This window comes from Polypterus senegalus, chromosome 15 (genome assembly GCF_016835505.1).
Source record: "Polypterus senegalus isolate Bchr_013 chromosome 15, ASM1683550v1, whole genome shotgun sequence".
NCBI classification, from domain to species: Eukaryota; Metazoa; Chordata; class Cladistia; order Polypteriformes; family Polypteridae; genus Polypterus; species Polypterus senegalus.
Genome location: NC_053168.1, coordinates 22007094 through 22021158, shown reverse-complemented (window position 1 = coordinate 22021158; position 14065 = coordinate 22007094). Strand labels below are relative to the sequence as shown.

General features: G+C 38.4%; 1 protein-coding gene across 1 annotated transcript in view; it reads left to right on the top strand.

Annotated features, from left to right (window-relative positions):
* parp10 (poly(ADP-ribose) polymerase family member 10) overlaps positions 1–14065 on the top strand; it is a 58432-nt gene that overhangs the window by 24994 nt on the left and 19373 nt on the right. Inside the window, exons 7-8 of the mRNA XM_039736415.1 lie at positions 12434–12560; positions 12865–13818. Coding sequence (XP_039592349.1) covers positions 12434–12560; positions 12865–13818 — 1081 coding nt within the window. The remainder of the gene's footprint in view (positions 1–12433; positions 12561–12864; positions 13819–14065) is intronic.

Sequence of the window (14065 nt, the reverse complement as noted above, 5' to 3'; positions counted from 1 at the left end):
TTGCAAAAACAATCAAAAATTCAAGATGGCATGATTGTTTCTTTAATTTTGTTTAATCCATAATAGTTTCAGACAATTTGCCCTATGAGGAAAATTCAGCAAACGAGGAACAAAATAACTTAATTAATAAATCTTAATAGTTTGATCAATGTGCACTGCTTTTCATTTTTTTTCTTGTCTCTCTGAAAAAGCTTGAAGTGAAGCCTACCAGTGAGCCAGAAATCTATCCAAAGTATATCGTTGGCAGCACGGACACTGCCAAAGCTGATTGGGAAAGTTTTATGTACTAAGAATTGATTGAATGATTATTATTAAAATTATCACATCTGTACACTTTTTAATTATGAAGTAAATAAAAAATCCCACACTACCTTTATAGGAATATGCAATCTCTGTTGAGGTGTTTTTCTGTAAGAACACAACTCTTATAAATTAGCACACCCTATTACATTTACGTTACAAAGTCTGCTTTGTTGACGTTTTAAACAAAAGCAGTGCTAATAAATTTATGGTGTGTAATAATTTAGTTATGATCCAGTATAAATAATTAACATGAAACTGCATTTGTGTCATGTCTCCATTTCTCACCTGCATTGGAAAAACCTTGTAACTGCCATTTTTTTCCAAAATTGAGGGTTTTTTTTTTTTTTTTTTTTTTTTTTTTTGGAGTTACAAGGTCTTTCCTGATCTTATACGGTAGTGGTAATGGCAACATACATCTTCATTCTGGTCATAGCACGATGGAAGAAGCTAGCATGTACTCAGTATTTTACATACTGCAAGACGTAAAATGAGCAGGTCCACTGACCAATGAGGAAAGACCACCTACCAATGAAAATGTCGGTTACGATCATGTGATTTGAGTGCTGTGACTGTATGATTTAAATGACAGGTGTTGTTGATTTGTGAAAAAAAAAAACCAATAGTGTGTACATGAAGCTCAGGAAAAATGAAATCTAGAGATTAAAGGGCCGACTTCATTTTCTCAATTTGCAAAAACTTGGAAGATGTGACGTACTAGGTTTTTCCATAGTTGTTGAGATTTTGTACCTTCAGTATTTTATGGTTGTTTTTAGAATGTACTACATTGCTGCTAGGGGTTGCCTCCCAGAAAGCAAAATGTCATACATCACAAATGCTTAGCTTTCTTTAAAATAGTGCAGCATCATACAGTACAGATTCCTCCCTTGAACAATGTGAGTCTTTCATCTCTCTGTATTTTTATATCTTCTGATTCACAATTCCTAGCATTCCAGTTTTCAACTTTGTTCATGCTTTTAGTGGCTTTTGTTGATTACTAACAAATCCTCTGTGTATTAAAGCAGTATTGGAACAAACTGTGTTGCTACACCCTCTGAACAATCATTTGGACAATGTTGCACGGTGTATTGCTACTTTAATGATTAAAAAGTGCAATTAACAAATGAAGACTGACAGAGCACTGTAACTCTTAAAAGTGTAGGTTTTTCCTTTCGAGAAATTACACTGTCAAAAGGAACTTGGAAACTGGAGGAGACTCTATAGTTTACATACACATAAAAAGAGACTTGAAATGTGCATACCCAACTTCCCATGCAAACATCGGGATGTATAAAAGGGTGCTTGACAGGGGAATGGGGTATGTTTATAGCAACTCTGACCCATGCATACGCAACATTTTAGAGAAAGTGGGTAATGATGACACCCTTGATCCAGTAGGGAAATACCAACAAGCCAGCCAAATAATGACTCGCACTTATTAATATAACTAACTGCTTGTGGTCTTGGGGACAAAAACAACTTGAAGTTGTAATATAGTTTTACTATATTCATGAACTTGGAGAGGCGTCCGCTAACTCTTAAGAATTACCCAGGTTAAAGGATGTGGACCCACCTGTACTTGCTGCCCCACTGGCTTTCGTAAGAAGATACTGGCTGTACCATATCTTAGCCGTATCGCTGGCATAAGAGTCCTATTAATCTTTGTCTCAAGAAAACACCTCCAGATAGACCGTGTTTTTAGGAAAACCTCAAGCCTTGCCCTATGTTGCTGAGATGTTTCACTTGCACAATGTTGAGCCACAGCGATTTACTTCATTTTGACATTGTGTCTCTCCATCTGTGTCATTAGCATGACATTTTTGTTGCACAGCGGCATTTGCTGCACACAGGTCTTTCGTAGCAAGTGATGAAAAAATTTAAATGTGCATGCATGCGCCATCTAGTGGCTGTGGTTGGACGTGAGCAGAGCAGACATGCTCCATACACACACATTAACACCTCAAAAATTAATGAGTATGTTGCACAGACTGCATTTTAGTTCCTTTTAACAGGGCCAGTGTTGCATATTTGAACTGAAGAACTTCTTTGGTTATTTGTCAGTTTATATCAGTTACCTGTTGTGGCTTCATAGGGAACTGGCTGACAGGTCAAAAATATATTTTCTCAGCTAGGCTTCATGCTTTCATGCCTGCTGTGCTGGAAGCCATTAACCAACCAGTGAGGGGCTACATCCTGTTTAGATATGGTGTGGGTAACATGTTTTTTGCCAACATAAAAATGAACTTACTCTTAAAATAATCTGAGCACTTCACTGCCATCATATTGCAATAAGGGCATCTAGCGAGAATGAAGTTGCTTTTTTAGCCGTGAACCACGACATTCCAATAACGCAAGTTGTCTGTGATGCCAAGTGATGTTATGGTTTAGTGACCTGAGTCAACCCATGATTTGTTTTATTTTGAGGCCAAGTAGCTTTGGCAGATGTGAAGGTACTGTAAGTGTTGGCTGGCTTATTGGTAAGGCAGCAAACTAAACCCTCAGTTTTTTATACAACCTGTACTATTCATTGTAACAGCAATCCTGTCATTACATGTGCAAGGTAATAGCGGCTACCTGTTTAGAACACTGGTGCCTTATGCCTTTTCCTGGCCCCCAGAATGTAGAGGAGAGGCGCTGTAATTCTGCGTATGATCTTGCGCTCTCCACTGATGTGTCCAGAAATTGTTGACCTATCAAGACCCCCATAAAAATGCATTCATGGAGGAGGCTGCTTTTCCAGCCCTTGAAGTTGTGCAGCATTATTATTGCATATGTATTTCAGGTCATATCTAACTGGTAGACACTTTTCAGTGACTTTAAATTCCTCTTTTTCGTCTACTGCTCCTCTTAAAGGTGGTGTTCCTCAGGGATCCTTTTGGGTCCTATCTTATTCTCTCTATACCTTCACCCAATTGGAGCTATTTTTAGGAAATTGAACATTTCTTTTCACTGCTATGCTGATGATACACAGGTTTATATTCCCATCTGCAACTCTGCAACAAATCAACTGCACAACTGTCTTTCTGAACTAAGATCCTGGATGGCTAATAATTTTCTTGATCTGAATCAAAATAAAATGGAGTTGCTTATAGTGGGTCCATCAGCTAAAGCCCAAATTGGTCTTGGACTTCTCGGCTCCTTTCTCTGTCTGTTGCAAACCACAAGTCCGCAATCTTGGTGTTATCTTTGACAGTAACCTTTCTTTTGAGAAACAAGTTAATGCTGTAGTCAAGAGTTGCTTTTCCAGCTTCGTCTATTAGGTAAGATCAAGCCTTTTTTATCTTCTAGGGATCTTGAGAAAGCTACTCCTGCTTTTATCTTTTCTCGCCTTGATTACTGCAACTCGCTGTATTCTGGGATTAGCAAATCCTTGATACGCAGGTTACAGTTGGTCCAGAATGCTACCACTCGCTTTCTGGTTGAGGCAGGAAAGTCTGACTCTGTTTCTCCAATATTAGCTTCTTTACACTGGCTGCCTGTCAGTTTTCGAGCTGATTTTAAAATCTTGTTGCTAGTTTTTAAATCTTTACATGGGTTTGCTCCTGCCTATTTATCCAAATTGTGTGTTTTACACCAGCCATCTAGAGTGCTTATCTTCTGGTCAGTTGTCTCTTGTTGTCCCTCGTACCAAGTGTAAGACTAAGGGGGACAGGCAGGGCTTTAACAGCTGCTGCTCCTTACCTGTGGAACTCTTTACCTCGTCACATAAAGGAGTCGTCTACAATTGAACTGTTCAAAACGAGATTAAAGACTCATTTCTATTCACTTGCCTTCCGTGACCTTCAGTAATACTGATGGTTTCCTCATTGTGAGTATATAACATTAATTCTATTTATTGTTTATTTTATTTATGTTCATATATTTTGTTTCTATTTATGTTATTCATGTTAATTGTATGTTTTTTCTTTAATTCTATTATTGTAAAGCACTTTGGCCACAGCATTCCTATGTTATTTTAAATGTGCTATAGAAATAAAGTTGACATTGACATATGTATGAGCTGGATTAGCAGGCTGCATAGAAGAATGTTTCAGGGTGGCGTTTGAGGCATGTTCATGTACACACATTTACCTTTCATCATAATTTCTAAAGATTAAATTGCACAGAAAAATACTGTACATATTCCAGGTTTTATATATGATTTTTTTTTTTTGGATGTACGCATATTTTATAAATTTTATAAGTAAGGTCTCGGGTCTGGCAGACCCAAAGCTATAGGACCAAGAGAAGATTAAATTTGTGGAATTCAACAGCTTGTGTGACAGGCACCTCACAGGACAGTGACGGAAGTAACTTGCTTTCAACTGTGAAGATAAGACGTGAAGCTGCAGGTTTGACTTGTTCAGTCGCAGTAAGAAAACCATAGTTAAACTTGCAAAATAAGACAAAGAGGCTTGTCTGGGCCAATATCCATGCACTCTGAAATTTAAAGCGCAGAACAAATAAACAATTGGAGATCTGAATACTGCACAGCTGTTGAAATTCTATGAAAAAAATGAATTGTTCAATTGATTTAATATTGCCTGTCTCCAGTTTACATAAAACTCTGCTATGAACTACATATAATATTTTGGAAGCAGTAACAGTGCATTTAATTTTGTGCAATGGCCACAGTGGAGATCCATCTAAAAACGTCTCAATGGCAACATTTTGTATTGAAGTGACGTGGTCCACTTTTAGACATACGAGGTCTGACAATTTAAGTTTGCGAACTTGCCACCGTGTGTTTACATTGGCAGTACTGTACAAACTACTCGGCAAGGTTTCATAACCTTGGTATATCAGTGTCTCACCGCTGTGTTTGTGTCAACATGTGGCGGTGTCTTGCAAGAGTGACATTCATTATTGTTGTTGCGTGTTCTTGTGTGCCGTCGCAAAAATGTTGGTGCTTGGATCAGAGCAATGAACAAACACCAGCTCACACAGCACTATCTGTGAGGGAGTTTTCAGCCAGTAAACAAATAACTATTGGAACATCCTCCCTACTCGCCTGATCTGGCCCCCAATTACTTTCTTCTTTACCCGAACATAAAGGAAATAGTGAAAGAAGACCTTTTCATCACATTCAGGACATCAAGTGTAATACGATGACAGCTCTGATGGCCATTCCAGAAAAGTAGTTCCAGAATTGCTTTGAAGGGTGGATTAGGCGCTGGCATCAGTACATAGCTTCCCAAGGGGAATACTTCGAAGGTGACCATAGTGAAATTTGGCAATGAGGTATGTAGCACTTTTTCTAGGATGAGTTCACAAACTTAATTATCAGACCTCGTATTTATATAGATATGAAATAGTTTTGGTTCTCTGAAGCTGTTCGTTGTCTACATTTACAAAACTCATACTGCACTCCTGCATTAAATATGGGAGACAAAGGGAGAATGTTCTACACATTCCACACGTTTTTGTTTCTATGCAAAAGAAAAATCAGCAAAAACATATAGATAAAACAAAAGAAAAACACAACTTCAAATGGGGGAATAGTCCCCACAATGACTCTTGTAAACTGTTCCAGGAATTTTCGCTTTCTCCTCCATGCCATGGCAAGATAGAAAAAAATCTTTATGCTATCTGATATATCATGGTATGTATGTGTAGGCGACACTTTAGAAACTGTCAAAATTGTTTTTAAACATTATTTTTTGAAAATCTGTGTTCTGTGTGGATGGGAGAGTGACTTCAGCATTGATTTGGGGCATTTTAATTGCTCACTAGGAGCCTTGCAGTTTGTCACAGCAGAATTACCATGTCCAGTCATGAGCAGCTACTCCATATGGTCTCTACTGTGTACAGGTTGCTCAGGATCTGGTGGGATATATGGCCTTCCTCATCCTCTTTCAAAAACATAGGTGGCTTCTGAGCGTCTGTTTGAGCACAGCATGTACTTTGCTATTCATCCATGTTTTCTGATTGGGCAGTGGCCTAATTTCTCTTGTAGCAGCTTCCTGATGTAATTATTAATGATGTATATTCTTCTGTGTTAGTTTATGACCCCTCCGTGGCCACTGTTTTGAACATTTTCCAGAAAATGCTTTTGAAGTCTGTTGCTGCTACTGATCTTGACCTCTTCAGTTTGCATATCAAGCAAATAGATCTATGGACGATGCCATCAACATGGGCTTTCATTTTCTGCTGGAGCACCTGGACTGTAAAGGAACTTATACCAGAATATTGTTTGTTTACTTCAGTTCAGCTTCCATCACCATTGTCCATGAGATGTTGTTAACTTCTACAGACTGATCTGTATGCTTCCATCTGTAAGTGGATTTACAGTTTTCTGATAAACTGGAAACAATACCTTCATGTGGGCTCCCACCTCTCAAACTGTCTCTGTATTAGTACAGGTGCCCCTCAAGGCTGTGTACTTTCCCCTCTATTTTATTCTTTGTACACCAATGGCTGCAGGTCCACTGATCCTTAAATTAAATTATTAAGTTTGCTGATGACACCTCCATTAATGGTCTAATTACTAATGGCAACAAAACACCGTCTTATGTCTTGGTGTGCTTCCAACAACCTAGCTCTCAGGTGACAGTGGAAATGGTCATTGACTTTTGCAAACAGCAGTCACACCCTCTCCCACTAGACGTTAATGATTCTGCAGGCAATATGGTGGAATCCTTCATATCTTTAGGCACAACTATCACAAACACTCTCAGCTGGGACATTAACACCACTTACATCACTAAAAGGGCACGGCAGCGATTGTACTTCTCACGCCAACTAAAGACATTAAATATTTCCCATCCAATCTTAGCTCAGTTTTACAAAGCTATAACTGAAAGTATAATCACCTTCTCCATTGTTGTCTGGTTTGATTCAGCAATGGCTCACTCCAAATCTAAATTACAGCATTTTATGAGGTGTGCTAAGAAAATAGCTAGCTGTGCCCTTCCATCTGTGTCAGACCTGTATACATCTCATGTCACTAACCAAGTCAAAAGGATCACCATGGACTTATCTCACCCAGCTCATCACTTATTCCAGAAACTCCCCTCTGGTAAACGCTTCAGGTCAAATAAAACTAAAACGGACACCTCAATAGTTTCTTTCCCAGCGCCATAACCTTCTCACACCAGTAATTTAGCCTTTTAGTCTTTTTGTATATTCTTGCATTCTGTCATATACTGTATGAAGGTGTTTGTGCACGTACATATACAGTAGACTACACACTCACACTTGTACATCATCATTTGCATATCTCTTTATAATTGTCCTATTTTGCAACTTTGTTTAAAGTTTTTCTTTATAACTTATGCTATTTATGTTATTTGTATGTGATGCTCTGTTCTGTTATAAACCGCTCCAACTCTTTCAAGTCCTATACACTAAGTACTGGCAAATAAAAGTGATTCTGATTCTGAAAACGGTCCAGGAGGATGAATTCTGCCCCCATCTTTGTTTCAAACTGATAATTCAATTAATTTCAGCAGCTGGCAGTATATGGAAGCTGAAACAGAGAGACGTTTACCATCAGCTACAGTAACTACAATGACAGTAACCCCCTCTGGATATGGGTGCTCTTGAATGCTGTTAGCTCTACACATAATTTGAGCACCTCTTTGACATTAGCAACTTCAGAAAAATAAACACTGGCTACTAAAAATAAAGTGAGCTCTCCCGGCTGGCAAAATGGTCAGCTTTTTATTATTAAAGGTTTCTAATGTGATGAACAGAAACTTATTTTATTTATGTTAAATTTGCATTTATTTGCTTAGCAAATGATTTTATCTAAAGTGACTTACAAAAGAGGTCAACATAATCAAGTAATCAGTCTGGGGGACTGTTTTTTGAACAAGGGTGACAGAGCAAGGTTACAAAACCGATCAGAACAAGTGAAGAACTCAAAACATTAGCAAGTTACAAAAGCCTATAATTTAGTGTTGAAGCAGGCAGACTTGGCAGGGGCACCGTCAGCCCCAATGAAGGCACTTGGAGACTCAGGACAGCAGAATTAAGCTTTACTGTACGGAGCTCATACAGACTTGCTTAAGATGGAACAATGAGCCTCCAGCAATGGGGACCTTTTTCTTTTATTACAATTCTTATCATTTAAGTCATTATTCTTCCTCATCTGACTTCTAGCATTCCGTTGCTCTAGTCCTGCCTCTAATTAATTCCACTGATAATTCGTTAGTTAAGGGGGTGTCAAACCCCACTCTGTCCATCTTATTTGTTTGATAAGGGCTATTCTCTCCCCTTACAATGATTAACAAACAAAGAGTTCACATTCCCCTCTCTAAAGCGAGTGCCCCATTCTTCTGCTCTCTAGCATGTATGACTTTTGACTTAATGAAAAACTAGTGTTTTCAGGATTATACAAAATAATAAAAATATATGTAACATAATTTTAATTCTACCTCTTGCATATTAATGCTTAGTGACATATCGACTTGTCTCAAGTGTGTATACTTTTCTAGTATGTGTAAATTTACCAATTTTAATTTTTCTATATTAGAAATTCACCATACAAGACTCTTTAACACTTTTTACACACACAGAGGGAGTGAGAATTTTGAATGGAGGTGGGTAGCTTGTGCCACCAGCTTAGAGTAACACAGGAAGAGAGTCTGAAATGTGATTTGATGGCACACAGGGGTATCATTCACCTGCAGGCTTGAGTGATCAATAAGCTTCACAAATGTTTCCATACAGTGCCTTGCAGAAGTATTCATACCCCTCTCCATCGTCTTATTTTGTTGCATTACAACCCAGAATTAAAATGGATTTTTGGGGGGTTTGCACCACTTTAAAGGTGTAATTTTTTTTTCCTGTGACACAAACAATAATTAAAGACAAAAAAAAATTAAATCCTTGTTCTTCATAGGTAATTTACCCACCAGAGTTAAACTTTGTAGAGCCACCTTCTGCTGCAATTGCAGTCGGCAGTCTCTTTGGGCATGTCTCTATTATCTTGGCTCATCTCTCCTTCGGGATTTTCATTTATTCCTCAAGGCTAAACTGTACCAACCCCTTCAAGTTAAGATGGGTTGTGTTGGTGTACCGCCAACGTTGTGCCACATATTCTACATTGGATGGAGTCTGGGCTTTGATTTGGTCATTCCAAGACTTTTAAATGCTTCCCTTTAAACCACTCCAGGGTAGCGTTAGAAGTATGTTTAAGGTCATTGTCTTACTGTCTGCCATAGATTTGAGACTGGGATGAAGGTTCACCTTCCAGTAAGACTTACTGGAAGGTGAACCTTCATCCCAGTCTCAGATCTATGGCAGAGAGAAACAGGTTTTTCATTAAGAAATGTTCAGTATTTAGTGCCATCCATCTTTCCTTCAATCCTGACTAGTTTTCCTACCATTGATGATGAAAAGTCATCCCATGATGGCCAAAGAGTTGAATTTTAGTCTGGTCTGACCAAAGAACCTACTTCCATGTGTTTGGGTAGTCCTCCACATGCTGTTGAGCAAACTCTAAATGCGTTTTCCTATTTATTTTTCTTTTAAGCACTGAGTTTTTTTCTGATCAGTCTTCCATTAACCCCACTCCATGGATTGTAGGTCTTAAAGTGGTCCTATAGACAGATACTTGATTTTCTGCTGTGGATCTTTGCAACTCCTTCAGTGTTATCCTTGGTGTCTTTGTTGCATCTCTAATTAATGCCCTCCTTTGCCTGGTGTTTTGAGTTTTTGTAAACGGCCTTCTCTTGTCAGGTTTGTAGTTGTTGACATAATCTTTCGATTTTGCTCACAAGGATTTACTGGTGCTACATGGGATATTTTTATTTTATAACCCAACCCTGATCTACACTTCTCCACAACTTTATCTCTGACCTGTTTGGAGTGCTCGTTGGTCTTCATGTTGTAGAGTCAGGGGCCTTTCAGAACAGGTCTGTTTATTCAGACATCATGTGACACTTTGATTGCACACAGGTGGACCCAAATCAACCAATTGTGTGACTTCTGAAGTTAATTGGTTGGACCAGACCAAAATTAGAGGTTTTATACTAAAAGGGATTCATACATATGCACTCACACCTTTCCTGGTATCTCCTCCATGGTCTTGAGACTGGGCTGGGAGACACAGCAAACCTTCTTGTGTCAACAGGAATGGATGTGCTATTCTGTAGGAGCTAGACTACCTGTGCAACCTGAATCGGCTGCAGGTATCGCCTCATACTACCAGTGGTGACAAAGGCACTAGCAAAACTAGAGAAGAGTCTGTCAGGAAGAATACGAATGTCTTAGGCCACCACCTGCAAAACTATTCCATTTTGTAGGGGGTGGGTTGCTGTTGCCCCTCCAGTGCATCTTTTGTCACTTTCATTTGCACCAAATTAGGTTGATTCTCACAATCACTTCTGCTTCCTATCTGGACAGATTGATATCCCTGAAGCTTCATTTGATTAGTGTTAGACTGTGGAGATTAATTTTTTTTGACCAGTCTATGTGTGTGTGTATATGTGCATATAATTACATGTTACATACAAGGTATTATAAAATCCAAATAAAAATCAATTTTCATTACAGGTTGTAATACTACAAAATAGGACAAGCACTGAGGGTGGTAAATACACTTTCGCAAAGTACTGTATAGGTGCTGACTCGTTCATTGACTACTTGATGTTTGCCTACAGAGGATCTGAATTGAACATGTGCCGCTACAGGGAGCCAGTGTAGTGATCTGAAAAGAGTAGTGACCTGTCCAGCTCGGCTGGTTGAACACCAGATGTGGTGCTGCATTTTGATTCCTCTGCACATGCTGGTACTCCTGCCAAAAGAGAGTTGTAGTTTGGATCAGGACTTTATACCTTGTGGGGTCTGATCTTGTGGCTGTTATTCAGAGCAAATCTTCAGGCCTGAAAAACTATTGCAACATGGTCAGTAAAGGACCACCCAAAAGTTGTGTATAGTCTTGACAAGTGTTAGTAATAATGAGCCAAGCTGAACAGATGGATCAGCTGGGATAACAAAGTCAGTCTTTGCCAGGTTGAGCAGGAGAATGGTGTTCCATCATCCAGGTTACAATATCAGTGACATGCACAGATTCTAGCTGATACTGTGTGGTCCTCAAGGAAAGGATGGGGCATCATCAGCATGGCACTGATAAGCAAAACCATGGGCAATGATGATAGAGCCTAGTGAGAAGGTGGAGAGAGAGAGAGGGCCCAGCACTGATCCTTGGGCACCCCTATGCTTATCTGATGCATCCTTGACATCTCTCCCAGCCAGGACACATGAGCAGGACTCAAACCACCTGAGGGCAACCCCAGTGTTGAATTTTTCCATCATTTATGTCCGTAATCTTCTCATATTGGAAACTGTAGTCCTTTCATATGAAAAGCGGGGAAGCTATCCAGATGTACAGTACAAGATAACTGGCATTCTAAGTTGGTCTTGTTTGAGTGGACGACAATGTAATGGACTGGTGCCAAGACTTTTCCTGCCTTACCCTCGGTATTATCAGTATGTCCACAGGACCACAATCCGTTGAACTGATGAAATAAGTATGTTTGATAATGTTATGTTATGTTTATGGGTGGGGGTTGATGTGTTTCAAACCTAGTTTTGTTAAACTTGACTTGCTTGTATGAAATGTTATTTGATTTTATTAGTGTGTATATATATATATATATATATATATATATATATATATATATATATATATATATATATATAATATATAATAATAATATTTTAATTAATAATGTATTTATCTACTATGTCATGAAGGTATGTTTGTGTAAATATAGTACCGCAGCATTTTACCGCACAGCGTGTGATAAGCTGAGCCTGAGTGCACCCTTTCTATTTCATAAAGATCAGACATTAACGAGGTCCAAACTTAAGAAGATCTGTCTTTTCTTTTGCTTCACTTGAAGACATCCCCTGCTTATTTCATTTCTTTGCTTTTTGCTTCATTTGCCATTCCAAAAGTGGCAGCTTGGAAGCTCCTGGACTTAAGTGCTGGCAATGTCTTGTGCTCATACTAATAAGTAATTAAGTTGAAAGGTACATCTTAGAGGGTCTTATTAGAGTGTGTATGCCTGGTAATCAGCTTTGTAAACACCACAATGAAACATAGTGCATAAATATTTACACAAAGACATTGGGGATTTAAAGACTTGTTTTAATTTAGTATATGTTCCCTAGCTACTAATGCAGCGTTTTTATCTTAATTCAGGATATTTGGGGATCTGCAACCAAGTTTACATTTATGAACTCAAGAAATTCTTCATCTTGTGAAGACAACATTCTGTCTCCAGCACATTCTGGTTTAATGTTTAATGACCTTAATAAACCAGTTCAAGGTAAATATGTAATTATTTTTTGAAGTGTAAAGCAAAGATTATGGTTTTTCTGAAGAACTTTGAACTGTTCTGGCTTAGCTGGACATTAGAAGGCAGTGCTAGCACAGGCCTCAATTGAACTTGTCTTAAATTATAAAATTTGATAACATTTGTGTGTTTAATTTTACATGGATCTTTATTAAATAGACATTTTATAGAGAATAAATTGCCTTTAAGAAATTACTTTTGCTAATTCAAAAATTGTTAGGTGTTTTCCTATTCCAGTATTTTTACAAGTATTGTTGGTATTAATATTTATTTGCAGGCCTTTTAGAAGAGGCTAAACGTCTGGTGTCCGTTATTGGAAAAGAGTCGGATAGCCATCCCAGAATATGTTCTCAGATTGGCAATTCTGAAGAAGACCTCTACACAGATGAACCTACCAGCTGTTCAGACAACGAAGATGTAGAAGTAATGGAGGAGTCTGCAAATGAGATAGAGTTTGTTGCAGCTTATAGTCCAAATGAATTAAAGAGTACAGACAACAATCTTGAAGATGATGCTATGCTTTCCCTCGCCATTCAGTTCTCCATGGATGCAAAAGATTCAGAAGAAGAGCTGAAAAGAGCTCTTGAAATGTCTAAGAGAATGGCCGATAGCAACCGCGCTCCTGCAGTGTCGAACGTGACTGGTGCATTTGTGAATTGTATTGAGGAGGAAGTCAAGGCGGCTCACAAAGCGGAGATCCTAGTTTATGCTGGTTACAGTACTGATCTAATCCGAGTAGACATTGCTTTAAATAAAAAAATAAGTTTAAAACAAGCAGAAGAAACTGTTGAAAGCAAGTCATTCATGAATTTATCCGAGCACTTGAAACACTGCATAGACCTTATACAAAGGAAACACGCCGTGGATATTACCGTACAGGGAACATGTGCCAAAGTACAAGGATTTCAAGAATATGTCTCTGAGGCAACTCGTGAGTTAAACGTGATCATTAGCAGACCTCCACCCCATTTACCAGATTCCGATCTCCTAAAAAGTGTTGAGTGGGTCTGGTACAATATGCAATCAAAGCCTGTTCCTTATACACCACGTGATACTCTTTTAATAGAATGTGCTTGGAAGCAGAAAGAGAAGAAAATTGATATTGATCTTGATAACCAACCCTGCATAATTAATTTTGAAAAGATGGAGCACTATAACATCGCTGCTGGGACATCTTTCCCAATCGCTAGGAATCCAAAGAGCATTTTATACAGGCATGATGATCTTGTTGGTATGTACCTGTATTCCTTTATGCTTTTCATATATAATAATGATTCTTGCTTAAATAAGTACATGTTGATGTTTAATTCATAAATTTCTCTGCATTACAAGCACTTGATATTAGAATAGCAATAATGATTCATTTTTTGATTAAGCTTTATGTACAATGGAAGTCTTCATTATTTCTGAACACTTCGGAGATCAAACTCAAACATGGCTCCTGTATCCCCTGTTCATGTTCTGCTGACATATCCTTA